The sequence below is a fragment of the Humulus lupulus genome, chromosome 9 (assembly GCF_963169125.1).
Source record: "Humulus lupulus chromosome 9, drHumLupu1.1, whole genome shotgun sequence".
Classification (NCBI taxonomy): domain Eukaryota; kingdom Viridiplantae; phylum Streptophyta; class Magnoliopsida; order Rosales; family Cannabaceae; genus Humulus; species Humulus lupulus.
Genome location: NC_084801.1, coordinates 184,165,382 through 184,185,675, shown reverse-complemented (window position 1 = coordinate 184,185,675; position 20,294 = coordinate 184,165,382). Strand labels below are relative to the sequence as shown.

At 29.5% G+C, this 20,294-nt stretch overlaps 1 protein-coding gene across 1 annotated transcript; it reads left to right on the top strand.

The window, feature by feature from the left end:
• Positions 1–7,661: 7,661 nt before the first annotated feature.
• LOC133801568 (auxin response factor 3-like) lies at positions 7,662–12,680 on the top strand. The gene is made up of 11 exons (XM_062239808.1): positions 7,662–8,320; positions 8,465–8,521; positions 8,698–8,880; positions 9,005–9,089; positions 9,231–9,321; positions 9,397–9,561; positions 10,219–10,338; positions 10,415–10,490; positions 10,744–10,903; positions 11,030–12,223; positions 12,340–12,680. The coding sequence occupies exons 1-10, from the start codon at positions 7,955–7,957 to the stop codon at positions 12,019–12,021; spliced, it is 2,295 nt and encodes a 764-aa protein (XP_062095792.1). The 5' UTR covers positions 7,662–7,954; the 3' UTR covers positions 12,022–12,223; positions 12,340–12,680.
• Positions 12,681–20,294: the final 7,614 nt, after the last annotated feature.

The following is a 20,294-nucleotide window of genomic DNA, read 5'->3' as shown; positions in this document are numbered from 1 at the left end:
TCCGAAAAAGTCGGTAAACAATTATAAAATATCATTATTATAATAGTATATGATACAAGACTATATATTTAATAATTATATTAATATAAATCCAAATGCTATAAATATTATTATGATAATAATATATAATCCTAAATTTTTACTAATTATATTAATATGAATTCAAATATTATAAATTATTATTATAATAATAATAATATTTAATGCAAGACTAAATATTTAATACTTATATTAATGTAAATTTAAATATTATAAATGTTGACGTCGTTTTTCGTCAAATTAATTATGCAGAGCAATTAAACAATTAATCATGAAGAAAATAAAAGAAAGTGATTTTTTACGTGGTTCAGCAGTTAAAATCTGCCTACGTCCTGAGTTATTTTTATTAACTTGTATGCGTTAAAACTTCAAGAAGGAGCAATTTCACAGAGCGTTTCTCAGTACAAAGTTGTGCGTGAGTACAAATGACCAGATCCAAACTATTTATAGACCTGGTTACAAGAATATCTTCTCACAAGTTTAGGGAAGTTACAACATACATTCAAATTTAAATTCAAATGAATATTTGAATAATAATGCAATTAAAATGTCTTATTTAAATAAAGATCCCATAAAATAGGGATTCAATATACGGTTTAATCTAATCCCTAAGAAATAGGAATTTTCTAACAGCTTTCCCGTGTGTATGTTTAATGCGTCCTCGAGCTTGAACACTGCTTCAATATGCTTTTGAGATCACTCGTAGCCTCAAGGTCACCATTCCAATTGTCGCCAACTCCTTACCTAATTAGTTTGTCGAACTCATCTCTTTAGGAGATTGATGTCTTCAAGCCTACCACTCATGCTCAAGCGCTGATGTCGTAGCTCTGGAACTTCGTGACAATTTGTACAAGTATAATGCGAACATTTGTTAGTCCTGAGCTTACTCTTTATGAGCCTACATGTCGAGGCTGTTTATCTTTTCTCAAAATTTGGATGTAACAATAAAATATCATTATAATAATACATAATACATAATCTTAATTTTTATTAAAAAAATTATCATGTATGTTTAAAAAGATTTTCATATTATATATATATTTTTAAAAATTATAAAAAGTGTTTTGGTTTAATTTTTCATTTAATATATTTATGTCATTATTTTATATATAATATTGTTTATTTATTTAAAATTTATTTGACAATAATATAAATTTAATAAATATAATTGAAAATTTCTATAAATAAAACAAAACAAACAATGTACCTTGCACGTTGCTTGTATCTAGCATATATATAGATGTGTAGATAACATAAATTTTTTATTTTAGTGGTTTCTTTTGTTAACTTTAACGGAATATACTTTTAAAACAAATTAAAAATAAATATTTATTAATTATATTAATATAAATTCAAATATTATAAAATATCATTATTATAATAATATTTATTAATTATATTAATATAAATTCAAATGTTATAAAATTTTATTATTATAATAATATATAATACAACACTAAATATTTAATAATTACATCAATATAAATTCAAATGTTATAAAATATTATTATAATAATAATATATAACATATAATCCTAATTTTTATATACATTACATAATAAATACATTATATAAGCAGGGCTGGCCCTAGGCATAGGCGGGCTAGGCCCGTGCCTAGGGCCCACCCCTATCCAGGGCCAAAAAATATCATGTAAACTTTTGGAATGTATTTATATTACTAAATATTAGTTTAATTTTATTTAAATAAAATTACATAAAAAAAATTACATATACAAAAGGGCCCATTTTTTTCAAATTTATTAAAACTGTCTTAGGCCCACTTTTTTTCAGGGCCGGCCCTGTATATAAGTGTCGTGTATGTATTAATAGTATGACTGTCTAACTAAATACGAAATTAGAATAACATCTATCTTCTATAAAGAATAAAGAAGTTTATTCTCCAATCATTAATATGTGATTTAAATAATATCATAAATATTTTGTATCTTAAATATGATAGTTTGTGATCTAAAAAATTATCATATTATTTTAAAAAAAACATAAACAATGTTATAGTTTAATTTTTATTTTAATATTTTTATGTTATTTTTTTATATATAATATTGTTTATTAATTTAAAATTTATATGATAATTATAAAAATTTCTAAATAAAACTAAGCAAACGTAATAACTTGCACCGCAAAGTATATACATATAAAGGGTAATAAAATAAAAGCATAAATCATACCGTACATGTTAGTTTAATTGGTATTATTAATTTGTGGTAATCAATGTAGCTTTTTTTTTTATTAAATTATTTTTATGATTTTTCAACATAAATGCTTATAAATTTCAAAAAACATAAATGCATTATACTGTCACAAGAAAATTAAATAAAAAATAAAACATAAATGCGTTAGACTTCGACTTCAGTAAACTATTAGTTTACAATATATCTAAATTAATAATATATCTACCCAATGTTATGTATGTATTAATTATTCTAGTTAGATAACTTTATAGCTGGAAGAATGTGTCATATTATTGTATAATATTGTTTTTTTTATTTTTTTTATGTAGGCATAATATTATTTATTCAAATATATATATATTTATATATATACAAAATGTATTGTATAATGAGTAGTGGTTTTGAAACAAAATAAAATGGAACAAAACATGTTCCCCAATTGGGGTTTAGCCAAAATGACTTGCACCAATTTCTTATTGCTTTTGGCCTAAGGTAATACTTGTCATTATGAAGATTAAGAAAACACTAATTAATGGTAATTAAGTCAAAAACTTGAGGAAACAAAGTAATGAGTTTTATTAATTAAAAAATTAGAGTATCAATATTGTGTTGAAAAACATCATACATGTGACCTACAATTCAGATTTTAGGTTTTCAACTTGGCAAGTTGGCAAATTAATATATATATTTATATTTTTATATAATTGAAACTTTGAAAGCCTACTATTTATTTTTGTGATTCTACACATCACCAAAAAAATGAGAACAGTTGTGAATTATTTATTTTCACAACCACTACTATTTTTTATTTTTAGGGCACACATAAATTATATTGAAAATTTACACATGCACAACAATGTATTATGATTTTCAACCACTCTTATTGTTCAAAATTAAAAAAAATATTATATTTATGAAAAGTTAGGAAATATGTTATCAATGAGGGTATATATATATATATATATATTGAAATGGAATGAGGTTATGCTTTAAGTGTATATATATATTTGTATATTTCTAGTATCATTATTATTTTTATCATCTTTACACTAATTTTACATGATATATAAAAGGTTGCAATTAATGTAGAGAAAAAAAATTCTAATAAGGTTTTTAATATTTACCTAGGTTTTTAATATGTAATGTACCAAGTATTTTGCACATTTAATACATTTTAATTCAATGTTTATACATATTTTAATTTGAAACATTTATTAAGCCATAAATGATATTTAAAATATACATTTATACGAGTTCTTAACTATTTTAAAATCGAAATCTAAAAGTTGAAATTTAATTTTAAAACTTAATATGGGATATTTATTACATTTGGAAATATAATTTTAATTTTGAAATCTAAATCTAAAAATGAAAATTTATATTGTTTATCTAGGGGTGCCCATAGAAAGTCACTCTCTAATTAAATTTTGGTGTAATTCAAAATAATTACTCAATATAGCGTGTTTGTTTGACCATATAATTATAGAATAAATATGTAATCAAGATGTTCCAATTAAACTCTCAAATTCTCATAGTCCCTCATGAGAATTGAGTGTAATTACACTGTATAATTACTATCAATTTTAAATAATATTATTTTTCTGTGTAATTAGTAAGAATTCATAAATAATTACTACTTGACATCCAAACATACTTTATATTTTAAAATATAGTACAATTAGTCATATATAGTTACTATCCTAATAATTATATGGGCTTGGCCTAGTAATTACACCGTTGTTTTATACACACGCTATTCAAACTTTGTTTAGTAAGTTGTTAAAAAGGTAATTATTAAAATTCTTCCATATATATATATAAGATTTCAAAAGTATATATAAAATAGAATTTTGATTCGTACAACTTCATAGCTTTATATGGTTTACTATTACAAATGAGTTCCGAATAAATCAAGGCAAACTAAAGGGTCCCAAAATGAGAATCCACTATCCTTCTCTGCTTTAGTTCCAAGCTCCAATCTCATTTATTAAAATTTGAGAATTAAACTTTTTTTTAAATGATAAGTTTGAATTAATCTTAATAAAGTAAATAATTAAATAAAAAATTATATAAGTTTGATACAATATCATGAATATAATTTTATGAAAATTATTAAAAAAAATACAATAAAATTATTTTTATATTATATATATATTTTTTCAAAATATTGTTTTATTATTATGTTGTAATAATAATGAATATAATTGTAAAAGATTAGAAATACTCAATTTAATAACAAAAGAATTTTAATTTAATTAGAAATGGGTGTACTCATTAATTTTTTTTTTGAATTCATTACATATTACAATTCAAGCCCTATACATCATGTCCAGAACATGTCAATGAAAGATCCATTTTCTATTTACAATAATCTTCAACTCAACACAACCCACTAGAAGAAATACTTTTGGTGAGTGCACGACTTCATTTGTGAGTTGAATGTGATCTCAAGTACTATAGCAGTGCTTCCTTGATTAGGAAATACTTTTGGTCACTGCACAACTTCCTTTGTGAGTCTGTACTTTTGGTGACTGCACAACTTCCTTTGTGAGTCTGAACGTGATCTCAATTCTCAAATACTGACAACGTATTTTTGATATATCCTTGGAAAAAAAAAGTGTCGAACATCTTCACAAAAAGACGATTGGATTAGAGCAGCTACCATCATCAACTCTTTGTGAGTCTGTACTTTTGGTGACTGCACAACTTCCTTTATGAGTCTGAACGTGATCTCAATTCTCAAATACTGACAACATATTCTTGATATAACCTTGAAGAGAAAAAGTGTCGAACCTCTTCACAAAGAGATGATAGGATTAGAGCAGCTACCATCATCAACTCCGGGACCAAATAACACCACCTATAGGAGACAATATACTTAGATGTGATTGAGAGGATTTCAACCCCCAAGGCCCTCCCACCCCATCTATAGGTGGTGAGCAGTGTAGTCACTAATTCTAAAATTTCATAAACTTAAAGATTTGAAGAAGTGGTATACATACTTTTAAAAGAATTTTAAAAATAAAGCATCTTTATAATATTTTAAGGTGTAAAGATAACTTTCTTTATATAAAATTATTGTAATTTTTAAAAATAAAACAGATAATGTTGTAATTTTCTTTTATCAAGGCAGCTAGATAAAAACCATCTTAATTGTTTTTTTTCTTTCTATTGATGCTTATACTTGGTCATGTCAATGCGTACATCACTAACTGTGCAAAGTAAAATATTGATGTTGCATAGTTATAATTTTGATGATATATATAAACACTAGACACAATTTTTATCATTTATTCACAAGAACTAAAAAAACCCAAAATATTTGAAGAATCACAACGAACATTCTGAGCATTCATCTTAATTAGAGCACTTCCAACGGGTGATATATTCTTATTTTTTAAATACATCACCAAAACTTTATTTTTTATATTTTACATCAAACATTTACAATACAACATACATCAATTTTTCTATTTCTTATCTATATTTTCTCTACATAATTTAAATATTATTATTTTTATTCATTAAAATACTAAAAAATGATAGAGAAAGAAACAAAATAAAATATAATATAGTTTGTACCTTTTTAGACTTTGTGTTTTGTCTTATTACTTGTTTGTAATATGTGTTTTAACAAATTACTTTTTAGATCTTGTGTTTTCTAAAATAGTTCAAATAGACCCCTAAACCCGATTTTGATAAAAGTTTTTTGAACTAAAATCACAAATAATTTATCAAACTAAAAACTCAGAACAAAAGTACAATCATTCTGCCTAAGAACTGTGTTGATATACTCAATTTTTTGTTCATCAAAATTAGGTTTAGGGGCCTATTTGAACTATTTTACAAAACACAGGGTCCAAAAAATAATTTTTCAAAACACAAGGTTCAAACAGATAATTAGACAAAACACAGGGTCTAAAAACGTATAAACCCAATATAATATAATCAATATAAAAAGAGAAAAAAGAATAGAATATTTTTAACTCAACGAATATACAGTTATCTCTACATGTGAAGTAATACTATTTATTAAGGTAAAACAATATGAAATAACTCAAAATTTAGCTTACCCATTAAAAACTATTATTTTGATATTATTCTCTATATTATAAAAAATTAACTAGTTTACCTCATTTATTGCGATTGCTCTAGGCCAACCCTAAACATGAAATACATTTTAACATTGAACCAACATCAAAATAATATAATTTTAACACCATATTTTTTTCACTTTCCAACACAAGACTAAAAGTATATTCTATATTATTTTATTTTATATAAAAAATAATACACATATATTTTTTATAAAATACTAATATATAAAAAAACAAAAAAGTAAATTTTTTTTGCCGTCTACTCCAATTAAAGTACTCCACCATATTTAGGGAGTAACTACAAGACTCTGTTGGATTATAATATGGTGTGATAGTAACACCGTCTTAGCATTTTGCACAATAGTGAACAACAATTAGATACAAAGCAAAAGACATATATACTATTATAGAGAGTCCAAAACCAAAAAGTGTAATGAAAATATAGAAGAGAATCTTTACCAGAAAGGGTCTACGCAAACAACTCCCGTGATGATTGCAGTAGCAGATGAATGAAACGACGAATCCTTTTTTCTTTTATATAAAAAAAAAAAAGAAAGCCACCAAATTTGATGCTGTCTGATCATGGAAATACCAAACCGTAATAGAAAATAAGATTGTGTTAACAATAATAATAATAATAATAATAATAATAATAATAATAATATAATAACAAGATTAAGGCAAAGGGTATAGGAGTGAGATTTGCGGGTGTAGAAGGGGACAGAATAGACATCCGCCCGGAAATACAGGGGGAGTCTCTTCTCTCCTCTCTCTTATTTGGATTTATTTTAATAAAAATTTCAAAGAAAGAAAGAAACTTTTTTTCTTTTTTTTCTTTCTCTTTCTCTTTTTTTCTCAGTAGTCTCTCACAGCACAGCAAAGTCTTATACTTTCTCTTTTACTTTCTTTCTTTCTCTTTCTCTTTCTGCCACACATCACACAACTGAACCAGAAGCAGTAGTTGCAGCATTGCAGAAGTTGCAGCACTGCTATGCTGCACCCTCTCTCACACTCCCAACAAATAATTAATTATAATTAAAAAATAATTAACCAGCTTTATTATTATTGTTGGTGTTGTTATTGTACATCTTATTCATTCAATCCAATTGAGTTTTTTTTTTTCTTTTGGGCTCTTTGATTGAGCAAAATTTCATTTTTAGTTGTTGGGTTTTTATAAAAAAGCTTCCTTTGATTGATTTGAATACCAAAAAGCCATTTTTTTCACCTTAAAACCCTTCTCTCTCTCTCTCTTTCTTTCTCTCTCATACATACTATAATACTATGAAAAAAGAGGAGCAATTAACATTCAACTCCCTCTAAAATGCAGGCATGACTCTTCTCTCTCTCTCTATGTATTTTTCTCTCTCTCTCTCTACTGTTACAATCACTTGTACAGTTCTTTCTTTTGTTTTTGTGTATATATTTTCTTCTCTAGTAACTTAGTCCTCCGCAATAAGCGCTTAACCAAAGGCTTCTTTTTAAAGCAGAAGATACTTCTCTCTGTGGATTGGGTACTGGTGTTAGTGTTTGGAGTAGAACAAGAAGAAGAAGGAGAAGAAGTAAGTAAGTAAGTAAGTAAGTAGAGAAAGTACCATTGTGCTCAGCTAGGGTTTTTTTTTTTTGGATATGGCGGGTCCGGGTCCGGGTCTGATTCTGATCGATCTCAACACTACCGAGGAGGATGAGACGCCGTCGTCTGGTTCGTCTGCTTCAACGTCCTCTGCTTCTGCTTATATAACAAATACAACTGCTTCTGCTTCTGCTTCGGCTTCGGCTTCGACTTCTTCATCGCCTTCTTCATCTTCTTCTTCTTCCTCCGTTTGTTTGGAGCTATGGCACGCCTGCGCTGGCCCACTCATTTCACTCCCCAAGAAAGGGACCGTCGTCGTTTACTTCCCTCAGGGCCACTTGGAACAGCTCTCTGATTTTCCGGCTTCTCTCTGTGATTTCTCACCCCACCTCTTCTGTCGCGTAGCTGACGTCAAGCTTCATGTAAGAACTTCTCTTTCATTGTTCTACTTTCTGGGTTGCGTTTGTTTCCCGGGAAATTGGGGAATGGGAAAACGGGTTGTGGAGTTTTGGTTTTTCTCTCCTGCTTTGATAATTTTGAGAATTTTTTTTATGGGATGAGGCCAGGCGGAGGAAGGCACTGATGAGGTCTACGCGCAGGTGTCTCTTGTTCCTGAAAGCGAGGTGAGATTAATCTAAAATGTAGGCAGAGATGGTAACGGAAAATTTGTTTTTTGTTACTGGTTTTCGACACATACAAGGCTTTTCGAATTGGTTTCTTTAACTTGTTCATAAGGCTTTTTCAATGAGATTCCTGGTGGCTATTGAGCTGAATTCGGTTCTTTTGTGTTCATTATCAGCAATTTGAGCAGAAACTGCTAGATGGGGAATTTGATGCAGATGGCGATGAGGAAGATATTGAAGCAGTTGTTAAGTCCACAACTCCCCACATGTTCTGTAAGACCCTTACGGCTTCAGACACTAGTACTCATGGAGGTTTCTCTGTTCCTCGTCGTGCTGCTGAGGATTGCTTTCCTCCACTGGTAAGGATTGCTTTTTATTGGATTCCATACACAAATCTATAGTGAGCGAATGCCGACAGGCGTGTTCTCGTGTTTGTGTTCGAGTTGGAGCTTGCATTCTATGTTAAGTCCATTTCTGTTGCAGGATTATAATCAACAAAGGCCTTCACAAGAGCTACTGGCAAAGGATCTGCATGGCCTGGAATGGAGGTTTCGGCATATCTATAGAGGTGCGTGTGTTGTATTTAGATTGTACTAAGCATAATTATATCCAATTTGGGTCTTTTATAATACTATAAGAGTATAACAATTGTGCTAAAACTTTCATTCAAAGGAGAACTTTTGACGAATTCGTGTTTTCCTCGATGCAGGGCAACCGCGTAGGCACTTGCTCACCACGGGATGGAGTGCTTTTGTTAACAAGAAGAAGCTTGTTTCTGGTGATGCTGTGCTCTTTCTTAGGTACTGAAACTTTGTCACTTGGAAGCAACTTTTATTATCTCTCTTTTGTGGGTTCTCATGTACAATATGCAATAGGGGTGATGATGGAGAGCTGAGATTAGGGATTCGAAGGGCGGCTCAAGTCAAAGGTTGTGGTAGTTTTCCAACTTTGTTTAATCAGCAATTGAATTATAGCTCTATGAAAGATGTAGTTAATGCTATATCGACGAGAAGTGCTTTCAACCTCTACTATAATCCAAGGTACTAAGCTACTCTACTTTGTGAAAACTTTAGTGTATTAGTATTACATTGGCATAAATAATTTCATGTCAAGTTATTAAAATGGAGTATACTATGCTAGTTTTCTATCTTACCTTATATTGCAAGTGTTCTTGAAAAATGAAATGATACACGAACACATATCATTTGTCCTCTGTTCCGCATACCTTTCTTTGTTGCAATGTTCTCGCATTGAAGTCGCCGTTGCCTTATCCTCCATCGATTAAGATTTTCCTTGATGATTCTTCTTTATTTAACCTTATTAATCGGACTCGCATCTCTCTCATTTGCACGTAATTTAATCTCTTAATTGCTATATCTCGTATCTTAGCGCAACCTTCTCTTTGCTGTGTTGTTTCCCTGCATAATTTTATTCCACAAATGATTTCACCTCTCCTTGGCGCATTGTGCATTCTTGCAAGGATAAAGCTAGAAAATGTTGTTGCGGGTATATTTGTTATGAATTTTCTAGCCAGGGTTTGTTCTTTTATTATTTATTTTTTACTAGTATACTTGGTTTGCTGTGGATATTTTCATTTTAGCTTCTACTAGTTAATGTGCTGCACTGGAGTCCCTGTTAATTTATGCTCTTTTCTATGTTTGAGTAACAAAGAAATGTACTATGTTGATCCTTTGTAGGGCAAGCTCATCAGCATTTATCATACCTGTCCGAAAATTCTTGAGAAGCCTCGATCATTCCTTTTCTGTTGGCATGAGGTTTAAGATGCGTTTCGAAACAGAAGATGCAGCAGAGCGAAGGTTTGGCCTTACGATGAAATTTAACTACATAAAAAGCAATATGGCATAAATCTTGACCGATTTCGTCCTTTGGCAGATACACGGGACTAGTAACTGGGATTGGGGATATGGATCCTGTTAGATGGCCTGGCTCAAAGTGGAGATGCCTAGTTGTATGTACTTCCTATGGATTTGTTTATTCATCTTCAACGTTTTGATATATAGAAATAGTTAAAATTTACACACAAGATCTACTCAAAACTTTTACACACTGGTATATATATAAGACCTTTTCCTTGATATTTTACAGCTTATGCACTGTTAGGCTTGAAAGTTATGGACTAGCTTGTAGTATATAGATTTATGTGTCTGCTAACATTACATTTTGTGATGAAATTTTACATGGTGTTTTGTACAATTTTGCAGGTTAGGTGGGATGATATTGACTCGAGTAGGCACGGCAGAGTTTCTCCATGGGAAATTGAGCCATCTGGTTCTGTTTCTAGTTCCACTAGCATGATGGCACAAGGTCTGAAGAGAACCAGGATTGGTTTGTCTTCGGCGAGAGCAGAATTTCCAGTTCCAAGTATGGTTTCATTAGCCAAATCTTAATTCCTTTAATCGAAAAAATAATAAATAAACAAAAACAAAAAAACTTTGATCATATTTGCTTTTGCTGCCATATTTATTGGACTTGTAATTTTTCTGACAGATGGAATTGGTGCATCAGACTTCGGGGAGCCTTTGAGGTTCCAGAAGGTCTTGCAAGGTCAAGAAATTTTGGGGTTTGATACTCCTTTTGATGGTGTGGGTGCTCAATGTCAACACCCATCTGAGAGGAGGGGTTTTCCTGGTTCAAACAGTTCTGGGATTGCTGCAATGGGGAATAATAGTGTTAGACACATGCGTGTGAATTCTGACAATATTACCCCCGCTCGGATAGGCTTTGGTGAATCATTCCGATTCCATAAGGTCTTGCAAGGTCAAGAAATACATCCAAGCTCACCATGTGGAAGAGCCCCAACTACTCGCGAGGATAGTGAGTACGGTGGCTTGGGATTCATCGATCGTGTTCAGGTGCCAAGCTCTAGAAATGCATGGTCTACTGTTATGCAGAACAATAAAACACATGGTCGCACACCTGCCCAATCCATACAAGTATCTTCACCCTCTTCGGTGTTAATGTTCCAGCAGGCAATCAATCCACTTTCAACTTTCAATGCCATGCAAAATAGTCATAATCAGGAGGAGCAGAGAGCTACAAAGCGAAGCTTGTACGCGGCTGAATCAAATAATGTTGGAAACCTAATGCCATTCTCATTTTCTGATCGTGGCTTCAGTGGTGAAGATCACGGGGGAACAAAGTCTGTGTATCTCTCTTCTGATCGCAATCCTCGTGGAATTTCATACCCTCTTACAACTCTTCCAGAATTTAGGAGCAGCAGTCAAGATGTAGTTTCTTCCTGCAAAAGTAGCTGTAGACTCTTTGGTTTCTCATTGACAGAGGAAAAACATCTTCCGACGAGTGAGAAAAACTCTCCTCCAGTTTCCTCTTCATTAAGTCCTGGAGTTTCTTTGTTTCCTAATGTTGGAGGTCAGTTCCATACAAAGCCTCCTTTGATGACTAAAGCAGTCCGAAGCAATTGTACCAAAGTAAGCGACCTCTACACCGTCAAAGATATGCTTTTCGATATTGCATTGTAGTAGAACTCTATTGCATGAGAAAGAACTACAGCTTTACAAGTAAGAGAATGTTAAAGAGAGAACAATTTGAACATCTGATTTTCGAGTTCGGAGTGTGTATGATATAGGAAATGGCTTTTGACTGGTCTGGAGTAAGGTTGGAGTATTGTTTGAAAGGATCATGAGGATGATACACAGGGCTCACCAGAGAAGATATATGGCAGTAAGTCCCAATCTATATATCTAAGTACATTTAACAAGATTCAAGTTAGTACCATATGATCTTATAGTGTTAATTCTTAGTTCAATCTTCTAAGAACTGTTTGACATTTTTTGCAGGGACTTAGGTGGTGCTGTCAAGAATTATGATATGATTAAAAGATGTTACTTTGGGTAGCTGAGGCTGTCAATGGCTTAGGCTGTCTGTAATTTGATCAGATTATGTGTGCACTTATATTAATTTAGGTTTGAAACAAAGAATTGTAATTATACTCCAGGTAACTTGACAGTAATTTTTTTAAGACTTATTTTTAGCTATGAAAAGAACTAGCTCTTATTGAATATCAGGTTCCTCTTGCTTGTCCTTGTTTGAAAGAGGGCCTGTTTTCAAACTTATCTCAATGCCATACTTTTGAAATTATTTATGGCAATTGGCAATTGAACTTGCCCTCTATGCATGAGATTGTTGTTTTTCTTTGTCACCAAATTTTTATAATTTGAGCTATTGTTGGGAACATTCACTTTTGGAAACATTACATAGGCTTATGAAAAATAAGGAAAAAAAGAAGAAGAAATATTTGCAAACAATAAATTATAATAATTAGAAAATTTGTTGTGAAAAATTGATAATGCAAGTATAGATATCGTTTCAAGTAATAAAGTGCACAAGTACGAATATGGTCCCACGAAGACTAAATTACTAAGTACTAATAGTTAATCTCTAATCTCTATTTGGCTAACAAAAGATTGTCGATATGAGAAAACAAAAGCATAAACATAAAAACTACATAACGATGAAGATAATTAGTCAATTGATGAAAATTAGGGCATTTAATCTCGTCATATTTCCACTCTCTATTTCTTTAATGCAATATTTTCTTCTAAATTGAGATAGCAAGTTACAAAAGTATTTTATATTCGTGTTAAGATATATAAATCTCGATTTATGTACAAATTTTCTATATTTCTATGATAAACTCAACATATAAGAAACATTAAACATAAGAACTTATAAGCTACATAAACTATATTGATACTTTTGTTCAATATCAAAATCTATATCTAATCAATTATAGCATGATTGAATATCACTTTTCAGATTTTGAATCAAATTCATATAACTCATGTAATAGATGGCTAATAAATCACAAGTATTAAGCATAAATTGAAAATATCTTAAATAAGAAGAACAAAACATAAAACTTGCATTAATTCATAAAATAGTTTCAAGAGACTCAATTAAAAACCCTAAAACTAGATTTAGTTCATATTCATAATATTCAAATCCACAAAACTAACAATCAACATAAAATAAAGATGAAAGAAAAGAAAGAAAAACTCTAAGCGATCCAATGTTTCCCACTAAGCTTCCAGCTGTCTTCTCTAAGTTTTCAATCTGAAAAACTTGGGTTTTATGATGAAAATCATATTAAAATACGTAACACAACGTTTTCCCCACGTGAATTGACCAAAATGCCCTTCATTAAAAATTTATAAAAAATCCTCATTTCTAGCCACCTAGCGCGGTCGCGCTACCCTCTCCAAAACATTAGTTTTGCTAGCATTTTGTCTTTTTGTCGATTTTGACATCTTTTTCATTCTAAAGCATCTCGAGTCATTCAAAACTTAAAACACAAACGTAAAATAGAATAGAATAACTCTAAACAACTAAAATACTTCCTAAAAAGATACACTAAAACGAGTCTAAAACTCGTTTATCAAAATTAAAGATAGTCGAACCTACAATTAAGAAAATATCGTTGTTGTATTGTAAGTTAATTTAAAACTAAGATTTTGTAGTCTATTTGCAATTGGCCCAAATAATTAGTTTTGGACTTATAACATGTTTAGTTAAATTATTTTTGGGGCTCTTAGGAATGCCAACTTTTGCAAAGGAATTGCGTAGGAATATCAATAAGATTCAATTTTTTTTTTCTTTTACATTTTTCAATTTTATAATAAAAATATACTAATTTTTTAATCAATCTAATCAAATCTAATCAAATTTTATGGTGGGAGAGTATTTTTAGCTGCATGCAGGGAAGTAATCTTGTTTCCAGTAATTGAATAAGTTATAATATCAATTTTTATGATAGTGTACATTGTAGTAATAGTAGACATTTCATCAGTTTTTGAGAAATTATGAATTATTTTTTTGTGTGAAAAACATAGTTAAAACAACTTATTTCACACTCGTGCAAAATATTGTTTGAGCCATGTTTTGCTATAATAATTATTCATAATTTTTGAAAATTAGTAGGTCTACTATAATTATAATGTACATTATTATATACAAAAATAAAGTTATAATTTATCCAAATATTAGAAATTAGAGATTTTTTTTAATGTAGGGACTCTCGTAGCGAAGCCTTTCTCGAATCATATTCTTCTTTTTCCAAATATTTAAAAAAAAATCGCCTTTTGGTCATTAGAAAAATGGTTTTAAATTTATGTATATTAAATTGTTACATATTAATATTTAATTCTTAAATAATATATGTATATATTTTGAACTATTCTTTCTTGAGTGAGACAACACTACCATGACTTTTATCCTTAACCTGTCTGAACTTGTAGATTATTAGAATAACTATTTTCAAATAAGTAGTGTGAACACCAAAGAAAATAGTTACACAAAAAAAATAAAAATAAAGAATCTTTGTCAAGTGAAAGACTAAGGCAGTGGAAAGAGAAAGGCTACATTGATGAGAAGATTGACAAAAACAGAAGAATTACATTAGGGCTCAAATGTTCACTTTGTCACATTGGTGTAGTTGTGGTCCTTCAACTTTGTGTGTGTATATATATATATATACATATACAAATAATATGACCAGTGACCACATGAAAAACTTGATTTAAGGTTCAATTATTCTAAGAAAATGGGTCCAGATATTTGACTTTATGATTCTCATCAAACTACAACAATAATGATAATAAATTATTGAATTTCCTTTTTATTTATTTTTGGCTACATGCATTGGCTTTTAGGCAATGCAGAATTATGGCTGTGATTGGGACACAAGTCTTTATTAAATGAGCAGCTTTGAATGTTATGTGTCAACATATCAATCTGAGTTTATTTTCAAAAACTCCATTGCCAATTCTATAAAGATAGATATTGAACTAGCTTAGGTGGGGGGACCTCACAAGAAAAAGGAGTTTTTAATTTTAGGCTTCTCAAGTCGTTTTCTTCCTTTTCTTTGTGAGTTATAATAATAATAATAATAAAGTGGGTTTTCTTTAAACCAATTAATAATGCCAAAGAAATGTGAATTTTTCTCAATTGTTTTTCTCTTTGGAATTTAATGCTAGGAGTGTTATGTGTGTTTGATTTAGATATCTCAACTTTAGATGTCAAAGGGGGTCCGGGCTTAGAAAGATATTGTTCCTACTAAGATTTTTTTTTACTAATTACCGACTTCACTATAGTCTTAATTTTATTTGAATGACAAAGGGATCATTTTTAAGAATCCATAAAAATAAAAAGAGTGTTGCTATTTGGCACTTTAAAGTGTCCAACACCACATGAGGTGATACTCTATGATTGGTTAGCGATACCCCATAATACTTATTAAATTCAAATAAGTGAGACCCGATATTGAATTGCACCAATAGCGATATGACACCTACTTGTGGTGTTGGGCACCAATGGTGCCCCTAAGCAATTCTCAAATAAAAATATTTCAAAGATAGTAGGCATTGAATGGAAATATATATTTTGAAACATTTAGAATTTCTTATTTGTAAGATGACAAGTTTTTTAAAATATATTCTTGATTCTTTTCCAAGATCTATAGATCTATTATAATACGATTATTTTCTACATTGTAAAAATATCATTTTGGTCTCTCTATATTTTCTTTCGAATACGCGATTGGCTCATGTGTTTTGTTAAATGATAATTCGGACTATGTGTATTACAAAATGGATCAAAGTAGTATCCTAAACCCAATTTTCGTTAAAATATTTTTAATTTACAGATCAATTCTTAGGTTGTTAGAGATGAGATGGGTTCACGATAGCTGAAAAAGTGGTCGATGAACTGAGAAGAAAATATTATATTTGAAAATATTTTGACCAAAAACATGTCTAGGGTTCCATTTTGTAAAACATAGGGTCTAAATTATCATTTAATAAAACATAAGGGCCGATCATGTATTCAAGAAAAACCCAGGGCCTAAAATAGTATTTTCTCTTCTTCATCCCCTTGAAAATTAAATATATTAAATTTTATTAAGATTAGAAAATCATGGTGTTACAGTATTTACGAACTTTTTAAGAAACATGTTAATGGTTTAAGCCCTAAAGGAAATAATAATTAGAGAAATTTACATTTGGTATCTTTTTTATCATTTTAATTCCAAAAATATTGTTATTCCTACCATTTTTTGCAAACAATATAACATTATATTATTTCTATCTCTCTTTTCTCCACAACTTTAAAATAAAATTCTCGCTACACTACGACCAACTCTTCAAGATAATCATTTTGATATGTAGGAAGCATATGTTTCTTGTTGTCACTGAAATCAAAAGCAACTATTTGGTTGCTTACGATACTAATTAGATATTAAATAGTTACATTTTCACAATATATATATATATTAGTTAATTAACTCCAAGGTTATTTTTAAAATTTGGTTGATAATTTCTATTATGTATAAAAATAGTTAAATTGGCCTATCCAAAAATATGCATTATTTGTTATAATTTTAAAGTAACTTGCAAGTCTTTTTTTTTTTGCTTGGTTATTTAGTATAAATCTATAATTCGCATGCAAAAAACATGAGTGACTAAAACTTGTATTGTATTTTTTTTTTAAATTATTATGTAGTATACTAAATAGAACCATTTATTAAATATGACAATTTGGTATACTATATGTTAACTAATTAGTTTGTAAAATAGAATTGAAGTTTACCATAATATATCTTAAATAGTATACCATAATATAACCTAACAATAAGTAATGAGTATTTTAAGATATCTACAAATAAGATTTGGAGATAACCAAAATATTTATGAATTAATATGGTATGACAAAAATAACCAATTGGTATCTTATGGACATTGTAAGTAACAAAAAATGTGCATTATTTTACTATGATGTAAAAATAACTTGTAAGTTTCTTTTTTGCTTGGTTAATCAGAATAACTCTATAATATACATGTAAAAAACATGGTGACTAAAACATGTATTATATATTGATCATAGTATTAGATCAATATGTTATACTTTTAAATTGATCTTAGTTACACTTTTTTTCGAACTTATTATAGTAGTAAAAATATGATCCATTCATGGATGCGAATCATAGAGTATTAGATTAACATATTATAATTTTAAATTGATCTTAGTTACACATTATTAAACTCATTAAGGTACTAAAAAAGATGATCCACTGATCTAATGGATGCTAATCACAGTATTAGATCTACATGTTGACACTTGACATGTCTCTGTTGACTCTTATCTTACTCTCTCAAAAATCTAAGGGACAGATTCTATCAACAACTGCACTCGTTGCAGAGGTGGGAACTGCATCATATTGGCAGAGAAAGCAACGTAGCTGCACATAATCTAGCCAAGTGGGCCACAATGACTTGTGTGGCTGTTGTAGTGTTTTTTTCTGACTGTTTTGTGTTTGAGTTTGTTGTTTGTTCTCAAGTTTCTTTTCTTGGCTTTAAGAAAAACGTATTGGGCATAATTCAATCTTCATTCCAACATTGATTGAACATAAATTAGCAATGGTGTACATTTTTGTCTTTCACAAAGGTCTTTATACTTGTTATTTAAGGGTTTGATTTTTCTGCATACTTCATTTCATTTCACAATTACTTTATTTTTTAAATTGAGGTATATAATTTAAATTTCTTAAAATTCACATAAATAATGGTTCCTCGTAGAGCTGTAAATATGGGTTGAGCTATTTAGCACGACACGAAACCGGTATGAAACCGACACGAGTCTGGGAGGCACAAGCACGACATGGCACGAAAAAATATGGGTTTGGGCCAGTCACAACACGAATTGAAAATTGGCACAGCATGACACGACACGACACGACAAGCCCGAAGGCATGACACGAAAGCACGAAAAAACTAGCCTGAAAGCACAACGCGATAAAAATTCCGATATTTTGACATTAATAATGATAATAAATTTTTATTTATCAATTATCTATAAATTAAAATAATAATAAAAGTCTATTATTTTTCTCAATGTTTATATTTTTATAATTATATTAATTTATTTTAAGATTTGTGAGTATTTTTTTTTTGCATTTATTAGTAGGTATTCAAATTCTAATAATTATCTTTGATATAATTTTAGGTAAAATATATAAAAATATCTAAAACTATAATTTAAACAAAGAAATGTATTAGGATTGGTAGTGAGTCCATTGATTGTTAAAAAGGAGGTGGAGTGTTCAATTCCCCATCTTTATATTTTTTTGCAATAATAAAATGGGCCTAAAAGTTGGTCAGCCTGACATGAGCACGACATGGGTCGGGCCTATGTGCCGTGGTGGACTTACTCTTTCAAATATGGGCCAGCCCGGCCTGGTCCGACCCAAATTATTCAGATGCACGAAAATGTAGGCTAGCTCATGACCTAAAATATAATTGGATATAAAATTATTTGCCTTTGTATTTTTGGTTTACACACATATACATGTATAAATAAAAATAAGGTAAAAGCATATGGCTACAAGTACAGCCAAAATAGTCGTCTCATTATTTAATGAGATTTGGCAGCATATAATTTGCTTTTAAATATTCAAGGAAAGGTACGTGTAAAATTTTCTCTTCAACTATAGTCTTTGTAAAGTGTTGCCCTTAAATTATATTTTGTGACGAAAATACCCCTTGAATTATGGAAATTATTGCAAACATATCATTTTTTTTAAGCAGTTTGTTATGTGACCACATGTCACATGCATAATTACAGTGTGAGGGTCTATTTAACTAACTGAAGTTAGTCGAAATCGAATTTATTGATGTTAAACATTCAAAAGTTAATTCTAAAAATACATATACATATTTTCAAAATTTGTCAATTATATCACAATGTATGTATGTATTTGTCTGTTAGGACTGTCGAATCCTGCCACATTAGCGCAATATCAGTACTACATGACCAAACTGTTTAAAAAAAAATGAACAAAATGCAATATAAGAGACATATTTACAATAATTACTATAGTTCAGGGAGAAGTTTTGTCACGAAAAAAAACTCAGGGGTAAAACTCTATAGAGGCCAAAGTTTTGGAGAAAATTTCTTATTTACCCAATAATATATGTATTGGTATTATATGTTTGGATTTGGAAAGTAAAGTCAAGAAGGATAGAAGAATTGAATTACGTTAACATATTTTTATGATGTAAATTAGTTAAGAATATAAATTTTTTTCTCTTCTAATTATATGTTTTAATTTATTAAAAATGATAAACTAACTAATATTTCTGTTTTAAAAATATAATGTATATTAAATATTTTGAAGATGTGCTAAAAAAATAAATATTTATTATCTCTCAATATTTGATGGAGATACTAAGGTTAATTTATCATAATAATATATTTCGTAAACATTAATTAACTATAAAGGATGCGAAAAGAAAAATAGTGATGCTCAAAGTCAGATATTTTAATTATTTTATGGGTAGTTCTATTGACATATCTTTTTTTATTCACCATATTATAATTAATTACAAATATAGTACTGTGTAAATGACATAAATATTCTTATATAATTTTAAAGTATAATAAAAAAATAAAAAGTATTAGGTAATTTTTATTAATAGCCTACCTAACAAGTCGAATTGATTACAAAGCAAATTCAAATGAGCAAAATATGCTAACTATTAAGTTGTTTACAATGTTCACCATCAAGGAATTATCAATACAATAATGAGTTCAAACCTTAATATAATCAAATCATCATTATTGAAAATAAATCAACAATCCACAAATCTCATAAAATTTGGCGCATCGCGTTGAAATATCACAAAAAATGTGATCAGTAAACATTTGAACACACCCAAATGTAAATCTAAAGGAAATCCATCCA

Bases quoted from the DNA above. Each gene is read 5' to 3' on its own strand.
- LOC133801568 (XM_062239808.1), top strand. From the start codon at position 7,955: ATGGCGGGTCCGGGTCCGGGTCTGATTCTGATCGATCTCAACACTACC. The intron at 8,522-8,697 runs GTGAGATTAATC...GTTCATTATCAG, and splicing joins CTCTTGTTCCTGAAAGCGAG to CAATTTGAGCAGAAACTGCT. The intron at 9,562-10,218 runs GTACTAAGCTAC...GATCCTTTGTAG, and splicing joins AACCTCTACTATAATCCAAG to GGCAAGCTCATCAGCATTTA.